General features: G+C 40.3%; 1 protein-coding gene across 5 annotated transcripts in view; it reads left to right on the forward strand.

Moving 5' to 3' along the window:
* Positions 1-19,614, forward strand: part of PNPLA8 (patatin like phospholipase domain containing 8) — a 365,367-nt gene that overhangs the window by 60,645 nt on the left and 285,108 nt on the right. For all 5 annotated transcript variants that reach the window (XM_044087422.1, XM_044087420.1, XM_044087423.1 and 2 more), the window contains one exon: positions 15,944-16,095. In XM_044087422.1, the coding sequence (XP_043943357.1) occupies positions 15,944-16,095 (152 nt within the window). The remainder of the gene's footprint in view (positions 1-15,943; positions 16,096-19,614) is intronic.

Below are 19,614 nucleotides of genomic sequence, written 5' to 3' on the forward strand. Positions count from 1 at the left end.
TCAGCAGCCTTGCTCAGAGGAGTACCAACCAAAGACATCTTAGAGGCTACAACTTTGGAGTTCAGTGCATACTTTTTCAAAGCACGATCACTTACCTCTCTACTCTAAATCCAGGGCAGGCTTTGCCACTGCAGTTCTGCAGGGCCTGATAGCCTCTCCTAATCCTATTTAGCACCAGCCTCCCAACCATAGCTTTGGGATTCAACCCAATTGTATTGACTGCAACAGTGAAACACGATGAACATAGTACAGTTGTGTACCTACCATAAATGTAGATGTTCGAGTGTATTCACTGTTGCAGTTCAGGTTACCCTCCCTCCATCCCCCTTTTCCTTGCTGGGACTTATCTGTACTTCTCTATTCTATACAACCTACGTGGTGTATTTGCTTGTAGATGAAGGAAAAGTTGTTTTTTGGTTATGCATGCTTTTTGGCATTAGTGAGCCTACCATTTTAGGGGCACCTGACATCTGGGGTAAGAAAAACTGAAGAAAATGGCATCGGCTGCATCTTTTATACCCCTGGTGCACTGACATCAGGGAGGAGGTAACAGCAACTGACGCCGGACCTAGACTTTGGATCTCAGGCCGACTGCGGGTAGCCTGCCAGCAGGATAACACAATTGTAATGACTGCAACAGTGAATCCACTCGAACATCTACATTTATGGTAGGTACACAACTGTACTTTCTGTGGTTTATGATATGCAAGGAAATCATAGTGTCCTGTCATTCGGAAGAGTCAGAAGGCACTGGGACTGCATGCTGACTGTAGCCAAAATTAGAAGTGAAACAGAAAGAGAGGAAGGGGGAAGTATTGTTGGCCTGAAAGGCTGCATGAGGCTCCCAGGAGGTAGTGTAAAAAAAGCACACCAACATTGGAAGCAGTGATAGGAAAAGGACCACAGACAGGGACAAACAGGAGAAGGATATGATAATAGCCAAGGAGCGGCACAGACAGATGTACTTTGAATCATTTCTTTACGGAGATGACCCAGAGAGGGTGAAGCATGCTTACAGAAACGTTAAATCATTATCTGTACGTGTGGGACACACTGGTAACAAAACATTATTGTTGTCCTTAAAGTAAATAGGAAAAATGGGAGTGAAACGGTGAATATGTGTAGAACGAGAGGTTTGAAATGGGAGTGAAACGGTGAATATGTGTAGAACGAGAGGTTTGAATCTGGAGGGCAATCGCACAAACATATTCAGTGGTGAGGATGGGTGTGCACTATGGAGAAAAACGGATTTTACTACGAATTTTGTAGGATGAGTAAAGGGACAGGCAGAAGATGCTGGCATCAAAATATAGTAGAAAACATTTAAAAGATTCCTTACAACTTCATATTAATAATATGGATGCAGCAAAGGAATGATTAAAAGGCAAAGCAGAAGTCTACATGTTTAAAATAAGATGATTACGCTGTAAGGAAAAGCAACAAGCAAGTCTAAGAGATACAGTCTGGCGTAAGTGGGAAGAGGCTACATTTAGAGAACATGAACCTAAGACATAACCCTTAAAGGGCAACGTCTAGTATAACACTTTATAATTTAAATAGCAGCAACACTTGGTTATCTGTAGTTTGTTGTTTACCACTTTAGATGACCGACTGTTACTGCTATTTATACTATATAGTTAGTCATCCTGGAATGTCAGCTACTAAGACCTTAAGCTCAATAAACCTGGTTCATTCCTAGTTTACTTCTGGCCAGTACTTCCTATAAATGTTTCTACAGGATCACACGTGCTTATCCGGAATCAAACATATACAAATACTTGCACAGCTAGATCTCCCAAGATTTCTAAAGCAGGAGTGTCTACATTTTCCTCAGAGCTTACATTATCCAGGCAGGCTGTACTTTCCATCATCATCCCAGAAATATTGATTCTTTTGCTTAAGACCCACTGCTGAGATCTCTTCCACACCACCAAGTCCATCTGGTTCAGACATTTTGTCTCAGTTGAACTGGATCCTTTTGAAATGTAGCAAGCTTCTTTTTTCATTACAACACAAGGGCTCCAGTCTCCTCCTCCACTAACATTGGGGTGGGTAGAACTCCACTGTTTTAAATTTTGTTGCTTCTGCTCCTTCACTTCACTTTACTTTAGGGGTACTGCTGGATCCCAGTCATTTTAGACTGAAGATTCATCCCATTTGTTGGGGTCAGAGTCGATGGATCTGATGAGGTCCACAGCTGGACTGATTTCAACACTGTTGCATTTTATTTGACAGTGCAGTTGACGTCAAGTGTTCTGAACTTGAGATCCTCGAAGCCAGGCTTCCTCTTATAGTTGGCATCAGAAGTTGAACTTGCAGAATTGAGGTCAAACATGGGTGTCTTGGGACCAACCATTCTTTCAGCAGGCTCGGCCTTCAGGCAGTTGGCTTTGAGCCCTTCTGCTTTGACTTTAATGCTAGTTGAATGTCAAGGTTGAAGCAGTTTAGCCTTTGATGTGGTGCTGCTTCCTTGACCCTGTCTAACATGGACCCAGGCCTCTGCTTTCTCCCTGGGATCACATAGGCCTGAATTGGCAAATATTTACCTCCCCCGACCTTTGCATTTGCCAATTACTGGTGGGGGCATATTCTTCTTGTCCTTCATTATGGGCTTCTGTTCAGAGATAGTAAATAGGTAAGTGGTCCAGAAGACTACTGAGGAGCCTAGTCCAATTTCTCAATTGACCCAGAGCACTACAGTGACTTGTTCAGTCATACAGAAGGTGAATGGAGGCTGAGGGAATCAAACCCTTGATTACAGGAAGCAGATTATTAACAGCTCATACCCTTCATTCTGTGCACTAACTGCCAGACTAAAATTTCTGCTTATCCAATAAAATCTGGAGTTTCTGACAACCATGATAGAAGTTAAACCAACAATCTTCTGATCCAAAGTCAGATAGGCGTACTTATTAGGCTACTTGGCTAACCTTATTGGTTTAGCTGGGCTAAAGTCTTTTTCCCTATTGTTCGGAGTGTTCTTCTCTTGACAACATTAAGAAAAGGCAATTGCTAGAGGAAGCAGTTAGGCACTCCTCATGGGTCTTTCACTTCAGACTTAGATGAGGGTGAGAGGTTTCTCCCATTCCCATTTGATCCCAAGTTTATGGAAATTCCAGGAGTGATTTTGTTATGGGGGTAGACTTGAGCAGATCTCCCCATCTGACAGGACTGTTCAGCTGATAGTCGAGTCAACAAAGAAGAATCTTAGTGTAGCAGCTCCAGTACCAAAGATGCTGAATATGATCCTCCGTCCTTCTAAAGACTGGAACACACTAACTTATACCATGGAAACTCACACCTCCTAAAATTGGAACTCACTAGCTTGTGTTATGGAGGTTGACACTGTAGTGGCTGTGCAGTGGTCTATGTGCCCAACAGGTAATCATGCAAATGCATTGCCTTGGGAACAGTGTTTACTCACCCTCCACATTCTCCTTGAGGGTAGTAGACTACATAGCATACACAGTCAGGTTCTAGAAAGACTTTTCATGGGAAGCGTCCAAGGCTCTGGAAGGGTTACCAGATGGAGAGGTAAAGAACTCCATTACGGTCTAACTATGTGCCTTCCTTGCAGTAAAGACAGTTGTTCAGCCATGGCAGCAGGCAGTGGTATAGTTATGGCATGGCTGTATTTGATGGGATGTGCTGATGGTACTAAAGCCAATTTCAGCATTGCCCTGTATAATGAAACTCTGCCTTTTAGACAAGTTAAGACCTTGGTGGAGAAACAGGAGCAAGAGGGCATGATGCTCACTGCTGTTGTAGTTAAGGTGCAGCCTCTGAAATCCAGCTTTTCTAGGATAAAATGGAGTCTGTATCAAATGTGGATCAACAGCAGCCAGAAGCATCATAATAATGAGGGTTTTAAACAGGTTGTAGGGAGCCAAAGCAGTTTGCAGATGGCCTAAACCCCATAGGTGGGCCCACACAGCAGAATGGTCAGGCATACCATGGCCCTCTGAGAGGGGTGGGGCCAGATTCTGCTCCTTTAAGACATCCTTGACTGCTCCACTCTAGAGGCATTTGGGAGTCATCGGTCTTGTCACTTGTCAGCATGGTTGGCCATCATGAGACAAGTGGGCGACAGTTATATTCAGAAGTTAATAAGTCCCTTTCCCAAACTACGGTCTGTCCACCTTCCAGATGTTCCCACCCCGTCAGAAGGTTTTGGCAGGAAAAGCGGCTCTAATTCTTTTGCATAATAGAACAAACCAAGAGGTCACACTTGATCTGCAAGGGCTAGGCTTTTACTCCAGGTTTTTTTTCTGGTTTTAAGTAAATGAAGGGTGTTAGGCCTTTTCTCACTTTTAGCAGCCTAAATCAGTTTGTTCCAAAACCACCCTTTTATGTCTTCACAGTACAGTTCATTCTTTCATGTCTTAAGAAAGAGGCTGAATATGGTCTTTGGATCTCCAAGATGTCCAGCTTCACATCAAAATATTTTCTTTCTTCTGCAGAGTTCATCATTTTCAGCTGTGATCCCTTTCTTTGGTTTCAACCTAGTCATGATGATGTTCACTAAGTTCACTGGAGTGGTTGCAGATGATTGACTCCTGTGGCCTCCACAGTGGATTGTTTTAAGGCTCCCAAGGACTACCTGCAGTCTTTTGGGGTAACAGTAAACACCATAAAGTTCTAATTGTTGCACATGTATTTCATCTTATTTATCTGGTACAGGGTGTGCACTGTCTTGCCAAGCTTTTATTCGATAGGGCAGCAATCAGACTTTACAGTCAGTAGTCTTAAAAAATGTTCAAAACCAACCCCTGACAGCAAAGTTGTGTCTCTGGGTGCTAGGTTTCTTGGCAATCTTTGTTTACATGGTGCCCAGTGCCAAGCTTCACATGAAAGTATTGCAATGGATGCCTGAGGTTTAATGAAATCCCCATCTTGTATTTTTTTCTGGGTACTTTTTGCATCCTTGCCTTCAGGCCTTCCTGAGACCAGACATACCTATTCATTTCACTGCCCAGGAATTTCACCCAGGATCAGAGTGTGAGCTGTCCACAGGGGTCATCATCTAGACATCCATGGGGGTGCTATTTTCTAGCATCAGTGCAAATGTGAATACCCCTATCATAGTTAGTCAAATTCTGCTCATCTCCCAGACTGTCACCCTTATGAGTCCTAGCCATCTAATCTGGCCATGGTCAAGGCCAAGGATACTGTGTTCCCCCCAGCTGGTTGAGTCTGGCTTATTCCCCAGAGCAGAACCCAGAGAATGACTTGTCTGTCTAGTCCCAGTTGGCCGGCACTTCCTTCAGTCACTGGCCCACATCATTCCTTTTACAAGCAATGAAGGCTTTACCCTGCCCTAGCCCTCTCCATTTTGATGAATTAGGTACCATATTACCATGGGGAATCTGTGCCTTTGCATGCCTGTTACCATGTGCTTGTACTCTGAGAGCTACCATCACTGGCTCCATCGTCGGAACAGCTTTTGTGTAACTGGAACACAGCCCGACAGGGAACTACCATTCCCTCCGTCTGGAAGAGGTGAGGCAGTAATGCTACTTATTTCCATTTCCCCCTCAAGTGACCCTTCCAGCACCAGAACTGCTGCTCAGTCTTGGGTCGTTTGGGTCTCAGTCAGAGCTTCATCCCTCCTAGCCACAGAGTTGGCTGTCTTCCATATCACAGGTTCACACAGTGTATGTTCATGACAACAAATATAGCATTTATGCCAGAGATGTAAAGAGCAGCAGACTTGAGTAAGGATGTTAGTCTTCAGTATTCTTTCCAAATTATGCCAACAAAGGCATCTTTTGCAATACTTCGGTGCCCACAGACAGGTTTGATTTTATGTGGACAGAACAGTAGCTGATAGACCTTAAGCAAACAGTTGCTTTCATTAGATTAATATTTCAGCTGCTCAGTAAACTGTCATTGTTCTGCAGCTGCCATGATACTCTTTACACTGTGACTAGGAAGTTTTTATACTATCCACTCCTTCCAGTGAATGGAGGAATAAATAAATCAGTTAAGCAGTCATTCACTTTTTAGCATTTGTGGCCTCTGTTCTAGTGGAAGGTATGGGTATTTTTTATAGAGCATTTAATTTTGAGATGGTGTATTTGACCTGTGTTTAGCGCATAAATTGAACTCTACTGACGGTGACATATTGTACCGATCTCATGAATTTTGTAATAAATGCAGCTTCCTGTTGAAGTGCTACGGGGTACTGATGACATTAAAAGTTAACACCCAAGCTGATACAGATTTTTTTTGGATTCGGACACAACACTAGTATGTGTACCCGTAAATAATCTATTATTGAATATATCTTACTTAATTGTAGCCCCTGCTGCTGAATGAAAGAACCAATGCTTAGCTCTCCATTAACACATTCATTACGGGGGAAATCTAAAAGAACCCTAGAAAATGCTATTAGAAAAAAAAACAAGTGAGATGTGGGCAAGGATCCCTACAGATGATATGTTTTAAACTTCAGTCACCATTGCAGTCCTTTTCAAAATGTTTAGAAAATAGTAATTGTAGAAAGCAAGGCCCAGTAATTGACTGTTTGCTAAGAGGTGTGAAAAATCTGATACCCGGAGTGAATGGCCGTAATATAATTCTCTGATGGCCTTAGTGGCAAAATATGATACCCGGGATGAATGTCCTATCTGATACCCGGAGTGAATGGCCGTAATATAATTCTCTGATGGCCTTAGTGGCAAAATATGATACCCGGGGTGAATGTCCTTAATGTAACTCTCTGATGGCCTTAGTGGCAAAATATGATACCCGGGGTGAATGGCCTTAATATAACTCTCTGATGGCCTTAGGCAATATGTTTCATGAACTGAGAAGTACCATTTTCAGGTTTAACACTGAAAAAAGTTCGATATGACTTCGTCATTGTAGTAGGTGCTAACAGCTTGGATAAAATAAAGAATGACACTGTTGTACCAGACACTACAGGCGTACTGAGACTCGTACTAACAGTTTGGGTAACATAAAGAATGACAGTGTCATGCCAGACACTACAGACATACTGAGACTTGTACTAACAGCTTGGGTAAAATAAAAATGACAGTGTTGTACCAGACACTTCAAGCATACTGAGACTTGTACTAACAGCTTGGATAAAATAAAGAATGACAGTGTTGTACCAGACACTTCAGGCATACTGAGACTTGCTATTGCTAATGAAGAAGGATCCTCAGCCATGCTAACATTTTTCTTGCCCACGCAATATCAGCTTGCAAGTTGAAATGGGCTTTAACAGTAAACTTTGAAGATGGAGTTTATCTTTGGGATTGAAGTTGTTAGCAGACTGAGTTTCTTTATTTGAGGCATCCTACATTTAGGCTACTAGCAGCAAGGTGTTATGTTCTAAGATTGTACAACTGTTGAAAATAATATTTAGATATTCTGTTGATATGCTTTTATGCAGTCACAAAGTTAATTAGAAGTGTGACAGCAATATGCTGCAACTTACTTAATATGCACTGAACGTAACGTGTTATGCCATCCTTCCTTATTTTGTAATAGCATTGATCATGCCTCTTCCATGGGTAAAATGAGTAGAGTGGAGGGACTTTGATAGCCAGGTTGATCAAGTCCTGCCAGTCATAGTCCAGAAGATAGTGACAATGGCCCTATTAAGAAATAAATTTACTCTGCAGATGCACTCCTGAAGTATGCATCGAGTTTAACACCTTCCATATCTCAAGCAAGTGCTTTTTTTTTACAGGAGGCTTACTGGTTGCAGAACACTTAATACAAGCTGCTGGAACTTCTCTCATAGATTTTAGATAACTTCTTTTAGTTGTTTAGAATTTTAGTTGCAGGTGAGCTTGATTGTATAATGATTGGGATAATGTAGCTTAATAACTGCATTCCTTCAGTGCTTCCCCAATATGAAATCCAAACTCTTCACCTTGATATGACATCTTACCAGTGGCGGAATAATTCCTACCCTACCCAATGCTACAATGGTGCAGCAAATGTTAGGAATACCCACAGGTAAGAGAACCACAAACATTCAGCGTTAATGAAGTGTTAGTTCACAACTGCAAAAGATGAAAGCAGTTTCTGACCATGTTTTAATAAAAGATGTTTGTGGCAATCATGGTGCTGTTCTGTCCCACAGCTGGTGTTGCATGCTTGTGATATTAATATTAATGAACATCGTTACCTATTCCTGCTGTAATACATTGGCTGCTAAGCCTACTGTGTACTCAACACGAGAGTTAGCTGGCCACACAAATGTTCGTCATATTGATCAGTACTGCAAGTAGGCTTAGCTGTATAGGTCAAGGATATAACAGCCAGCCAGTTCTTACAGCTTCAGGGAACTTTCTATGCACTCAAAGCTTTGGCAGCTCAGAGCTGACTAAAACCACAGGTTTGAGTGCTAAGCCATTCAGGGCTTTCATGACGTTGATGAAAGTGCTGTTCTGCAGGCTTTCAAGTATGGACGGTCGGCTTGTACTGTTCCTTTGCTGGGCAGATAAGTTCCCTTTGGGGGAAAACCTTTATCATAAAAATATTGTTTGAATGTGCTTTCCTGGTTAGGAAAGTTTTATTTTTAATCTAGGGGTTTGTGTTCTATCTGGTTGTCATGAGACTTAACTGTACTTAAGAAAGGGAGAGCACATTCTCCTGTCAGTTTAAAAGTTGTTTAAAGTAGTTGAAAACCATTTCTCTGTGGAAAAAATGTTTATTTATTTATTTTTTGAGGGTGGCAGGATGTATTAAAGTAGGTTTCAATTTGTTTTTGTTTTTGTGAGAAAAAAAGTAACTTTTAACAATTTTAATTTTTATCTACTTATGCTGCATGTTTTCACTGGGAAAGAGGTACCATTTTTGACTTGACCATGGAACAAACTGCAAGTCCCATGGTCTGTCCTTCTTCCAGCCATGAAAAGAAAAACTTAAGCAAACAGTCTTTGCCACCAGGGCAGGCTAGCAGTTTGCTTCAACTACTGTGGCCATTTGTTGTACCTCAGACCACCCATGTTTTAAAACATAAACTACATTAGCTGCCAGAAGCTGCAAGGTTGTTGTAAAAACTTTTATTATCCACAAATGAACACTTTTGTTCATGTAACCGTAATAAACTTCTTCAGACAGGTTTAAAAACAAAAGGTTGTTTAATAAGACCCAAAATGATCATCTGATCTAAGGATGATGAAATTAAACCCTCACTTTTATATTTCTTAAAGTGCCAAAGTGCTGTAAAAAAGTGCTATTTAATGTGCATACACACAGTAATACAACTGTGAGTCCAAGGGAGTTGTATATGTAGGATTATGCCAGTCCTGCCCGTGTTTTTATATAGGCAAAACGGAACATAGATTACGGGACCAGATTTATGAACATGAATATGATATAAAAAGAGTACATCTGAATAATGCATTAGCAAAAGATGAACATGTACCCTAACCACCATTTCAAATACTTGGTTATAGAGAAGGTCAGTATCAGTAGATTACTGTGTTTAGGCACTTTAAAAGGCACTTTTTACAGCACTTTTGCACTTTAAATCCTCCCATTCACATTTCTTAAAGAGATGTGTTTCTGGACATTGTACACCAGTGGGGTTCTCCTCAGGTAGATCTTTTTTCCTCCCTTCTGAACAGACAGCTTCCTCTTTTTTGCACCAGAGTCTCAAGTCCTCTGTCATAGAAGGTGGATGTCCTCTATGTTTTGATTGGAAGGGGGTGTTTCTCTGTGCCTTTCCTCCCCTTCCTGTCATACAGAAGGTCCTGTTCAAAGTAGAGCAGGACTCTCGCAAAATCTTGCTGGTGACTCCCTTTTGGCCCATACAGCATGGGTTCTCCCCTCTTCTGCACCTAGCCAAGGGCAATCACCACAAGTTACATCACAGGGTGGACATACTAACATAAGACAAGAGGTCTCTCATCCATTCTCACTTCTCCACTCTTCAGCTGACACTGTGGATGATAGGGTTTTGATCCCTTTTAGGCACCTTTTTTCTGAGGACGTTTGGTTCTGTAGGAGGTCAGGAAACCCACTACCAGGAAATGTTATTTGTCCAAATGGAAGAGATTTTCTGTCTGGTGTCTTGCTTATAACCAAGATCCACTTTCTGTAGAAGTTTTGGTTCTGTCTTATTTGTGTGAATTGTTCCATGCTGGGTTGGCATACTGTTGAGTTAAAGCTCACCTTTCAGCTATTTCTGCTTGTCTGCCTTTAACTCCTCCTTTGGCTTCTAGGTTTGAGGTCAAACAATTTCTTAAAGGTGTCCTTCATATTAGGTCTCCCAGGAAGCCTATTTCTCCTCCTTGGGACCTTAATTTTGTTCTTAAAAAAATTGACTCGTGCTCCTTTTAAATCTGCAGCTTCCTTGCAGTATTGTTCTTGGAAGACTCTTCTTTTGGCCCTTGTTTATGCTAGACGGGTGTCTGAACTTCAGGCCCATATGGCCGTCCCTCCTTTTTTAGTTTTTCATAGGGACAAGGGTGTCTGTTTATGCTAATCCATTGTTTATGCCCAAGGTAGTTAGTGACTTGTCTCTTAATCAGTCTACTAATTTGCCCACTTTTTTCCCTTCTATGCAGTCTGCCAGTGAGAAGGTTCTTCACACATTGGATTTACATAGACAACTCGGATATTATTTGGATAAGACTAAGGCCATTCTCAAGTCAGAGTCCCTTTTGGTTTCCTTTTATCCTAGCTCTTTAGGTTTGGCTGTTTCTAAGCAAATCATTTCTTGCATTTCTAAGGCCATTTCCTTTTTTTGCTCCATTCATGGGGAAAGGCTTTCTGTTTCTGTTACCAAGGCTCATTCTACCAGGGTTATGGCTTCCTCTGGTGCTTTTTTTTTCAAGAGATTTGATACTAATCCCATCTTGAGGCTGCTACTTGGACTTCTGTTCATACTTTTACTATACATTACAAGCTGGATGTGGTTTCCAGGACGAGAGATGGATTTCTCAGGGCTGTTCTGCATGGCTTTCTTGAGGGCTCTGCTGGGCCTTTCTCCTTCTAACTTTCTTCTTGAGCTTTTGCACTCTGCTTTTAGTAAGAAATACTGCAATAGTGATATGGCAAGACATAGTACAGTTGTGTATAATGTTACCATAACAGTGAACGTCCTTCCCTTTTGCAGTATTTGTCCCCTTCCTCATCCCTCTTTCTCTCTCTACTTCTTCTCCTTTTATCTTATCTTTCTGGATGCACATGTTCCTCCTTTTTTCTCCTTGGATTGTTCCTCCTGGGGCTTTTCAGCTCTGAGGTAGGTACGTCCGTTCGTCACCTTTATGCCTTACTCTGAGAGTGGGGAGCATACATGTGACATACGACATCCTTCTAACAAGCCTAAGGCTTTGTTATACTGACTTGACATAGGGCTGCCCTTGGCAGGGGATTCCCTTTAGTAAGGAATACTGTAACAGTGAAGGGAAGGACATCTACTGTTATGGAAAGATTTTATACAACTGTACTTTCTCCCTTCTTTTGGAAATTGCTAGGGGCAATTACCACAAGCTTCTTCACAGACTGGATCTAGTCACACAAGAACAGGAGTGTTTGATACATCCTGACTCCAGTCAACTTCAACTGACTGCCTTGACTATAGGGTCTTAATTCCCTTTAGGCCCATGTTTGTTGACGACGTGCAGTAGTTATTAGTGTAGACAAGAAAGCCCGCTAGTAGAAAATCATATGAAAAGGTTTTCTAGTTGGTGCCAATAACATAAACAGCACCCATTCAGGGCTAGTTTTTCTTTGGTTTTATAATGTTTATGGGAGCTACTGTACTTTGGCTTTTCTTACTGTGTCATCAAGGTTCAGTTATTGGCCATTTCAGCATGTCTGCCCATGGATCCTTTCTTTAAATGCATTTTCATGTCAAAATGTTTTTGCATAACAGACTTCTAAGAAAACTGGTCGCTCCTCATTAGGATGTTAATTCTGTGTTAAAGAAACTAACACTTGCTCCATTTGAACCAGTACATTTGGCTGACTTGAGGTTCTTAATATGGAAGACTCTTATTAATTGCTGTGACTTCTGTAATGCGTATCTGAGTTTCAGTCTCTTATAGTGAGTCACCCCCATCTGATTTTCCACAGAGACAGGATTTTTTTCCAACTAATCCTTTTATGCCTTAAGTGGTATCTAGTCAAACTGTCCATCTCCCAGTTTTCTTTCTTGAACATAAAATGAAACAGAAGGGATACTCCATACCTTAGATGTTCAAAAACAACTCTAGTGCTATACTGACAGAACAAAATCTTTCAGATCTGTGTAAGAGTTGTTCATTTCTTTTGTTAAGTGACGACCTGCGTCAATTTCCTAATGTTTGTCTAAGACTATTGCCTTTTGTTATGCTCACCATAACAAAGCTATTCCAGGCAGGGTCAAGGCCTACTCTGCCAGGGCCTTGGCATCATCTACGGCTTTTTAGGAAAGGGTTGGATTTTAGAAGTATTCTAGAAGCAGCAGATTGGTTTTCCGCACCTACTTTTACAAAGCTGTGCAAGCTTGACTCCTTCTCTATGTCCATTATTATTACTAGGACCTAGGGGCCCCAGGACACTTCCCCTTCTACTTCCCAAATGTAGTAAGCTTAAGGGAATATAACTATCTAGCTAAGGCTACTACAGCAGCGATCAGTATGATGGACGTAGTACAGTTGTGTAAGTAAATTTACCATAACAGTAGATGTTTGAATGATCATTGCTGCCGTATCTGCTCCCTCACTCCATCCCCCTTTGCATTTTTTGATTTTCCCAGGGGGTTTTATGAAAAAAAAAAAAATTTATATATATATATATATGTATATGTGTGTGTGTGTGTGTGTGTGTGTGTGTGTGTGTGTATATATATATATATATATATATATATATGTATGCGTCTACTTTAGAAGACCAAAATACCACATACCCAACTTGCACAACACCAAGACAACTTCACCGACAACCACATTTCACCGACCTCTCAGAACACCGACTGAAAACTCCAGGTAAGTCACCACTTGGCCACCATTTTGAACTTTGCCCCTTACCCGTGCTATACTGCAATGTCGGAGTTGGTATAGTTAGTTGGTGGGGTGTAGGGGGGGCAAAGCCCCCCCCCCCAAATGGTTGGATTTAATTTGCTTTGGTTTTAATTTATATTTTATTGTGGTCAGATGGTTACTTACCTGGAGTTTTTGCTCGGTGTAATTGGAGGTCATTGAAATGCGGGTATCAGTGAAGTCATCTCCTCATTGTGAAAGTCGGTATGTTGTATTTTGGTCTTCTAAAGTAGACTATATATATATATATATATATATATATATATATATATATATATATATATATATACACACGCACACACGTGCACACACACACTATATATACAGTGGATATTAGAAATGTGCACACCCCTGTTAAAATGCCAGGTTTTTGTGATATAAAAAAAATGAGACCACAATAAATCATTTCAAAACTTTTCCCACCTTTAATGTGACCTCTAACCTGTACAATTCAATGGAAAAACAAATATGTTTGGGGAATATATAAAAAATAAAAAAAGTACAATACACTGGTTGCATAAGTGTGCACACCTTTAAACTAATACTTTGTTGAAGCACCTTTTGATTTAATGACAGCATTCAGTCTTCTTGAGCACCCACCTGCCATCAATTTAAAGAGACTCTGATTAACCCCAAATAAAGGTCAGCTGTCCTAGAAGGATTTTCCTGACATTTACTCAGTTGCCTGCTACAGAAAAAGCCATGGTTTCCAGAGAGCTTACAAAGCCTCAAAGGGATCTCATTGTTGAAAGGTATCTGTCAGGAGAAAGGTACAAAAAAAAGTTCCACAGCATTGGATATACCATGGAACACAGTGAAGACCGTCCTCAAAAAGTGGAGAAAATATGTTTCAACAGTGACCTTGCAAAGAACTGGACGTCCCTCTAAAACTGATGAAAAGACCAGATGAAAACTGGTCAGGGAGGCTGCCAAGAGACCTACAGCAACACTGAAGGAGCTGTAAGAATGGCTGGCAAGTACTGGTTGTATACTACATGTGACAACAGTCTCCCGTATTCTCCATATGTCTGGGGTATGGGGTAGGTTTGCAAGACGGAAGCCTTTTCTTACACAGAAAAACATCCAGGCCCGGCTAAAATTTGCAAAACAATACATAGTCTCCCAAAAGCATGTGGGAAAATGTGTTATGGTCTGATGAGACCAAGGTTGAACTTTTTGGCCACAATTCCAAAAGGTAAGTTTGGAGCAAAAACAACACTTCGCATCACCAAAAGAACACCATGCCCACGGTGAACCATGGTTGTGGCAGTATCATGCTTTGGGGTTGCTTTTCTTCAGCTGGAACTGGGGCTTTAATCAAGGTGGAGAGAATTATGAACAGTTCCAAATACCAGTCACTTTTGGCCCAAAACCTTAAGGCATCTGCTAGAAAGCTGAAGATGAAGAGGAATTTCACCGTTCAACACGACAATGACCCCAAGCATACATCCAAATCAACAAAAGAATGGCATCACCAAAAGAAAATTAAAGTTTTGGAATGGCCCAGCCAGAGCCCAGACCTAAATCCAATAGAACATCTGTGGGGTGACCTGAAGAGAGCTGTGCACAAGCGATGCCCTCGCAATCTGACAGATTTGGAGCGCTTTTGCAAGGAAGAGTGGGTAAATATTGCCAAGTCAAGATGTGCCATTCTGATAGACTCCTACCCAAGAAGACTGACTGTTATAATTAAATCAAAAGGTGCTTCAACAAAGTATTAGTTGAAGGGTGTGCACACTTATGCAACCAGCTTATTGTATGTTTTTTTATTTTTATATTTTCCCCTAACAGATTTATTTGTTTTTCAATTGAATTGTACAGGTTATAGGTTATATTAAAGGTGGGAAAAGTTTTGAAATGATTTATTGTGGTCTCGTCACAAAAAACTAGAATTTTAACAAGGGTGTGTACATTTTTTATATCCACTGTGTGTGTGTGTGTGTGTGTGTGTGTGTGTGTGTGTGTGTCATATATATATATATATATATATATATATATATATATATATACACATATACGTATGCATATATAAAATCACACACACACACACACACACACACACACACACACACACACACACACACACACACACGCACACATGTAGGCAAACTCAAGCTGCCTGTTTGATCATGTGGAAGTTGCTCTTAGTAGGGTATAACCCATATAGCTAAGGCTACTGCAGCAGTGATCATTTGAACACCTACCATTATGATAAGTTTATTTACACAACTGTAGTTTCCATCTGTTTGTCAGTCATAATAGTGCTTGCAATAACACTACTCTGCATGTTTAACTTCAGAAATACTGGAAGGGCTGTATTGTTGGACTATGTTACCCGAGTGCAGTTTGAGGAAGGGATCAATGGACACTACACAGTACTGTGCAGGTAAGCAGTTCTCCGTGCATCACACTTCGTCTTGATAGCGAGTAGTGTTCTACCTTTCTGCCGAGACTGGCACTGCAAGCATTTCAGGTGTACATCACATAAGGCCTGCAGTGCAAGTTCCAACCTAAAGATGTAGCTAGAGCTGTGGTTCTTTGCTGCATAGCCACATTGACTTTAATGGTTAATTCAGTCGCTTAGTAGTTTTACATTTGCACTCAGTACCAATATGTAGTGAATGAGAATTGTAGGCTATTTTTAGATTTGGGTGTGAAGTTGCTGCTTAATGTAGCATACTTCCCCAAGCGTAATACCATTTAGAGTCCTTCATCTGTGCATATGTTGCCCTTAATTTTTAGTCTTAATGATATGTTTATACAGACAGGCTTTCATAAAGGCCTGGATCACTAGACCTATACTTTTCACTGTTACTGTGTCCTAAAGCTTAGGATGTGATGTATATTAGGATGTGATGTATAGCATTGTATGTCTCTTATTTTGTTTTTTCTCTCCAGACCCTGCCTAAGGAATCAGACTAATTCTAAGCATTATTTCTTGTATTAAGGAAAAGATACTGCCTTGCATACTGAGACTGAGAGAAGCAAAAGATGAAACTCTTCAGGCTGCTGTGAGTGAAATGTTGGCTATTATTGGCTATGCGAACCCTGTAAAGGGCCGAGGTATTCGTGTGCTGACAATTGATGGGGGTGGAACAAGGTGAGGCATGCACAATGTACAGGATTTTTTTTTACCTGTTTGGGTTACAAATTAAAAATTTAACGCTGTTGATAGCTCACTCAGTCAGAATTAGTGCACATTTAATTCTGTTTTGCAGAGAAATATTTACTATTAAAATTTGTTTGCGGCCTCATTTTAGTAACATGTATTAAAGAATTTGTTCCCAGTGAGATGGCTGCATGCTTTGTGAAGCAGCAGTCACTGGCACTGAAAAAGAGAAAAAAAAAAACATTTTCTTCTCATTTTAAATATTTTATAGGACAGATTCTTCCTTTTACTTGCTGAATTATATGCTTAATTTTATTGTTTCAAATTTCTTATTTTTTGACAGGCTCCTTTTCTCTGTGGTTTTGGCATCCATTTTGTAGTTAAACTGCATTAGTAGTTTCTGCTGTGTCTTAGTGTCTGTGCTGCTGTTATTGTAATCCTTTGCTTTTCAGCAAGTGTGTGAAGTGCCTCTGTGAGGCACACGTCATAAACAGAGCTACATTTCTACACCATCAAGAAGTTTACACTCGAAGAAGGAAGTAACATGTTGGAGCTGGAGAAGCTCTGATCAGCTTCAGAGGTACATCCAAGAATCTTTCTTCTGTCCACTATCTCCTAAAAGAAAACCACAGGTGTCTTCCAAAATAGCAAAAAAAAAAAAAAAATTGCACATTGAACAAGTGCAGGCAAGTAAGATGTAGTTATTTCTGGTTCTATTCAGGTGGTTGGTAGTGTGTCTCAGACGTCTGTAACCCCCCCCCCCCCACAGTGTTTCCCTCTGTTTAGAGACAGTAGGTTCTACAGACGGTAAACTGGAACTCAGGACCCTAAGGTGCCATTCTTTTTCATTTGTTGGACTCCACAGGCCACAGTCATCCCTTGTGGGTTACAAAAATGTGTGTCAGGCCTTCTTCCAAGTCCAGCACACAGGGTTCCAGGTCTTACCCTTAACATTAGTATTGGGTCTTCCAAGCACTGCCATTACCACTCTTTTCAATTTTAGTTGTAAATTGCTCTCTCTGGCCTGATTCCCTTCAGGTCATCTAGCAACCCTTTGACCTTGTTATCAAGGTTAGTGGCCAACTTGGGAGTGTATACTTTCAACTTCTGTAGTTCCCACATTGACCTAGATGTTGACATCAGCAGCTCTTACCTCATCCTTCTTTGATATGCCCCCTGCATTGGTGCCAGTGATCAGTCATTTAGAGTTAATCTCTATTTATTATGCTTTTCTTGCTGTTTGGTGATGCACAAACATGCATGTATTCTGTTTAAAGAATGTTTGTCAACTATTACTCTTTGCTGCAGTGGTGCTTTATGTCATTCCAGTCATAAATAGTCCTTATTTAACAACTGTAACACACAAAAAAAATAAATAAATGAAATCCAGCACAGTCACAATCCAGTGATAACCTTTTAATTGAGCTCTTTCATCCATTGCAGGACTGTGTTATGGGTCGCCACAGTGGATCCTCAGTCCGCAGATTTATTGACAGTGGCGTTTTTACGGTGTCGAGTTGCCAGCCTGGTGCCCAACCTTCACAGAAGGCACACGCATCTACCTGCATGTCTTTAAAATTCACTCGATGCAGGGAGGACATGCAGACTCTGCACAGAAGGTGCTCCAGCAGAGAATCAAACCAGAGGACCTCTTGCTGTGAGGCGACAATGCTAACCGCTGCACCACCGCAGCCGGATCTTATGAATAAGTAATGAATATAAATTATATTAAACGTTAAAATGTTGAACACCTTTATTAATATTATACTTACAATTCAAAACACAATTGACAAATAATCATTGAGACCAGGTGGCTGATCAGCTCAGAAATCTAGCTAACAAAACGGTTTTCTACACAAAAGTTGATTATGCCAGTCTCCACCTCTGTTGTCAGTATCTACCTTTCCTAGAAAAAGACATAAACTTGTTAAGATTTTTGCAAGTCATCTTATGATTAGACAGTGCATAGAATGATAATGTTGGAAAATCTATTTTTATTTATTTAATTAGTTAGTTGTCTTATCAATGTAAAAATCTGGACATACAGCTCATGTAGTCAAATAAACAATTCCTTTCATATTACACATAAAATGACCCTTGCAATGCAATGTCCTGTCACTTAATATAACAAACTTCCCACTTTATATACATTTACAAAATTTACATTGCCGACAGGGTACCATACCATTAGGTTTATTAGATTTAACCACTTTTTTACATGTTTTAAAATACTTTTTAATAGCCTTTCTCCCTTTGCAATTAAAAACTTGGGTGTCTATCAGTTTTATCTTTAGAATCTGTAAAATTATCAAAAATACCTCACAGTATGGACAAAATAGTTCTAATATCTGAGCTTTCCATAGGAAAAGGCACACACATGGCTCTACCAAAAGTCAAGTGATTATTGCTGTTCTTACTGTATTCTTGGAAGGTACTATACCACCCCATAAAATGGATGCAAACTTCTTGTGTCTGTTTCCTGCAGTTTCCAAACCAACCTCTTCAACTAATTTTAATGGGTATTGTCAGTCCAGCAATAATTTACATACGCTGTTTATCTCCTGTTGAAACACATAATCATCTGATGTCAAACAGTATAATCTCACATATTGTCCCTTGGCTATATTATGTTTTATTCAGTAAGAATGATTACTTGTAAACTGGGCATAATTACAAAATGTAGGCTTACTGTACAATTTGGACTTGAAACAATTCCCATTATCACTCTTATTTATTTATTTTTTATTTTACATTTGTTTACCAGGATAGTCCAACTGGACACAGGTCTGTTTTCAGCGAAGGCCCAGGGAGAAAGGTTACAGATAACATATATGCATAAAATGGGAATAAACAAATAGGACAAAATACAAGAATAGCATGCAGTACATAGCAGATAGCAGCTCCAATAACACAAGTAACAGAGTGAAAAAACATCTCAACTAACGTATCGCTAAAGAAGAAATCACAGCTGTGTGGACTAGCATAGTGACTAGAGAGAATGAAAAATAAAGTACTGATTATTGGGACCGTAAAAAATGCAAAAGGGGTTAGTACTATAGATGTTACAAATATTACATTATACAGTAGTAGTTTACCCTGGGGAGTCACTGGAGTGTGACCAGTTATCCATATAGTGTGTTTTCAAGTGTTTTTTAATTGTGTGGCAGAGCTATTAGAAGTCAGGTAGCTAGGTAGAGTATGCCAGGCTTTAGAAATAGATCAATTAAAGAGTGATTTCCCACATAACTAACCAGTTCCCTTAAACCACAATGTCCTAAATCAAACTTATACCTGTCGATGACTTTGACAGCATTCTGCAAACAGATAAATACTGACTACATTAATAGCTGTGCCATACAAACAGGCATCTATGCACAAAAACACAATGCTATCCTTTTCTTACATACATCAGAATCAAGAAAACCAATACGGAAATCAAATACGCTGTATGTACAAATTCCTCAGGAGCTGCTTTTCTAAAAACACACTTTATTCCAACATAGCATAAAA

The sequence above is a fragment of the Protopterus annectens genome, chromosome 11.part0 (genome assembly GCF_019279795.1).
Source record: "Protopterus annectens isolate FY-2018-M chromosome 11.part0, PAN1.0, whole genome shotgun sequence".
In the NCBI taxonomy this organism is placed as follows: domain Eukaryota; kingdom Metazoa; phylum Chordata; order Ceratodontiformes; family Protopteridae; genus Protopterus; species Protopterus annectens.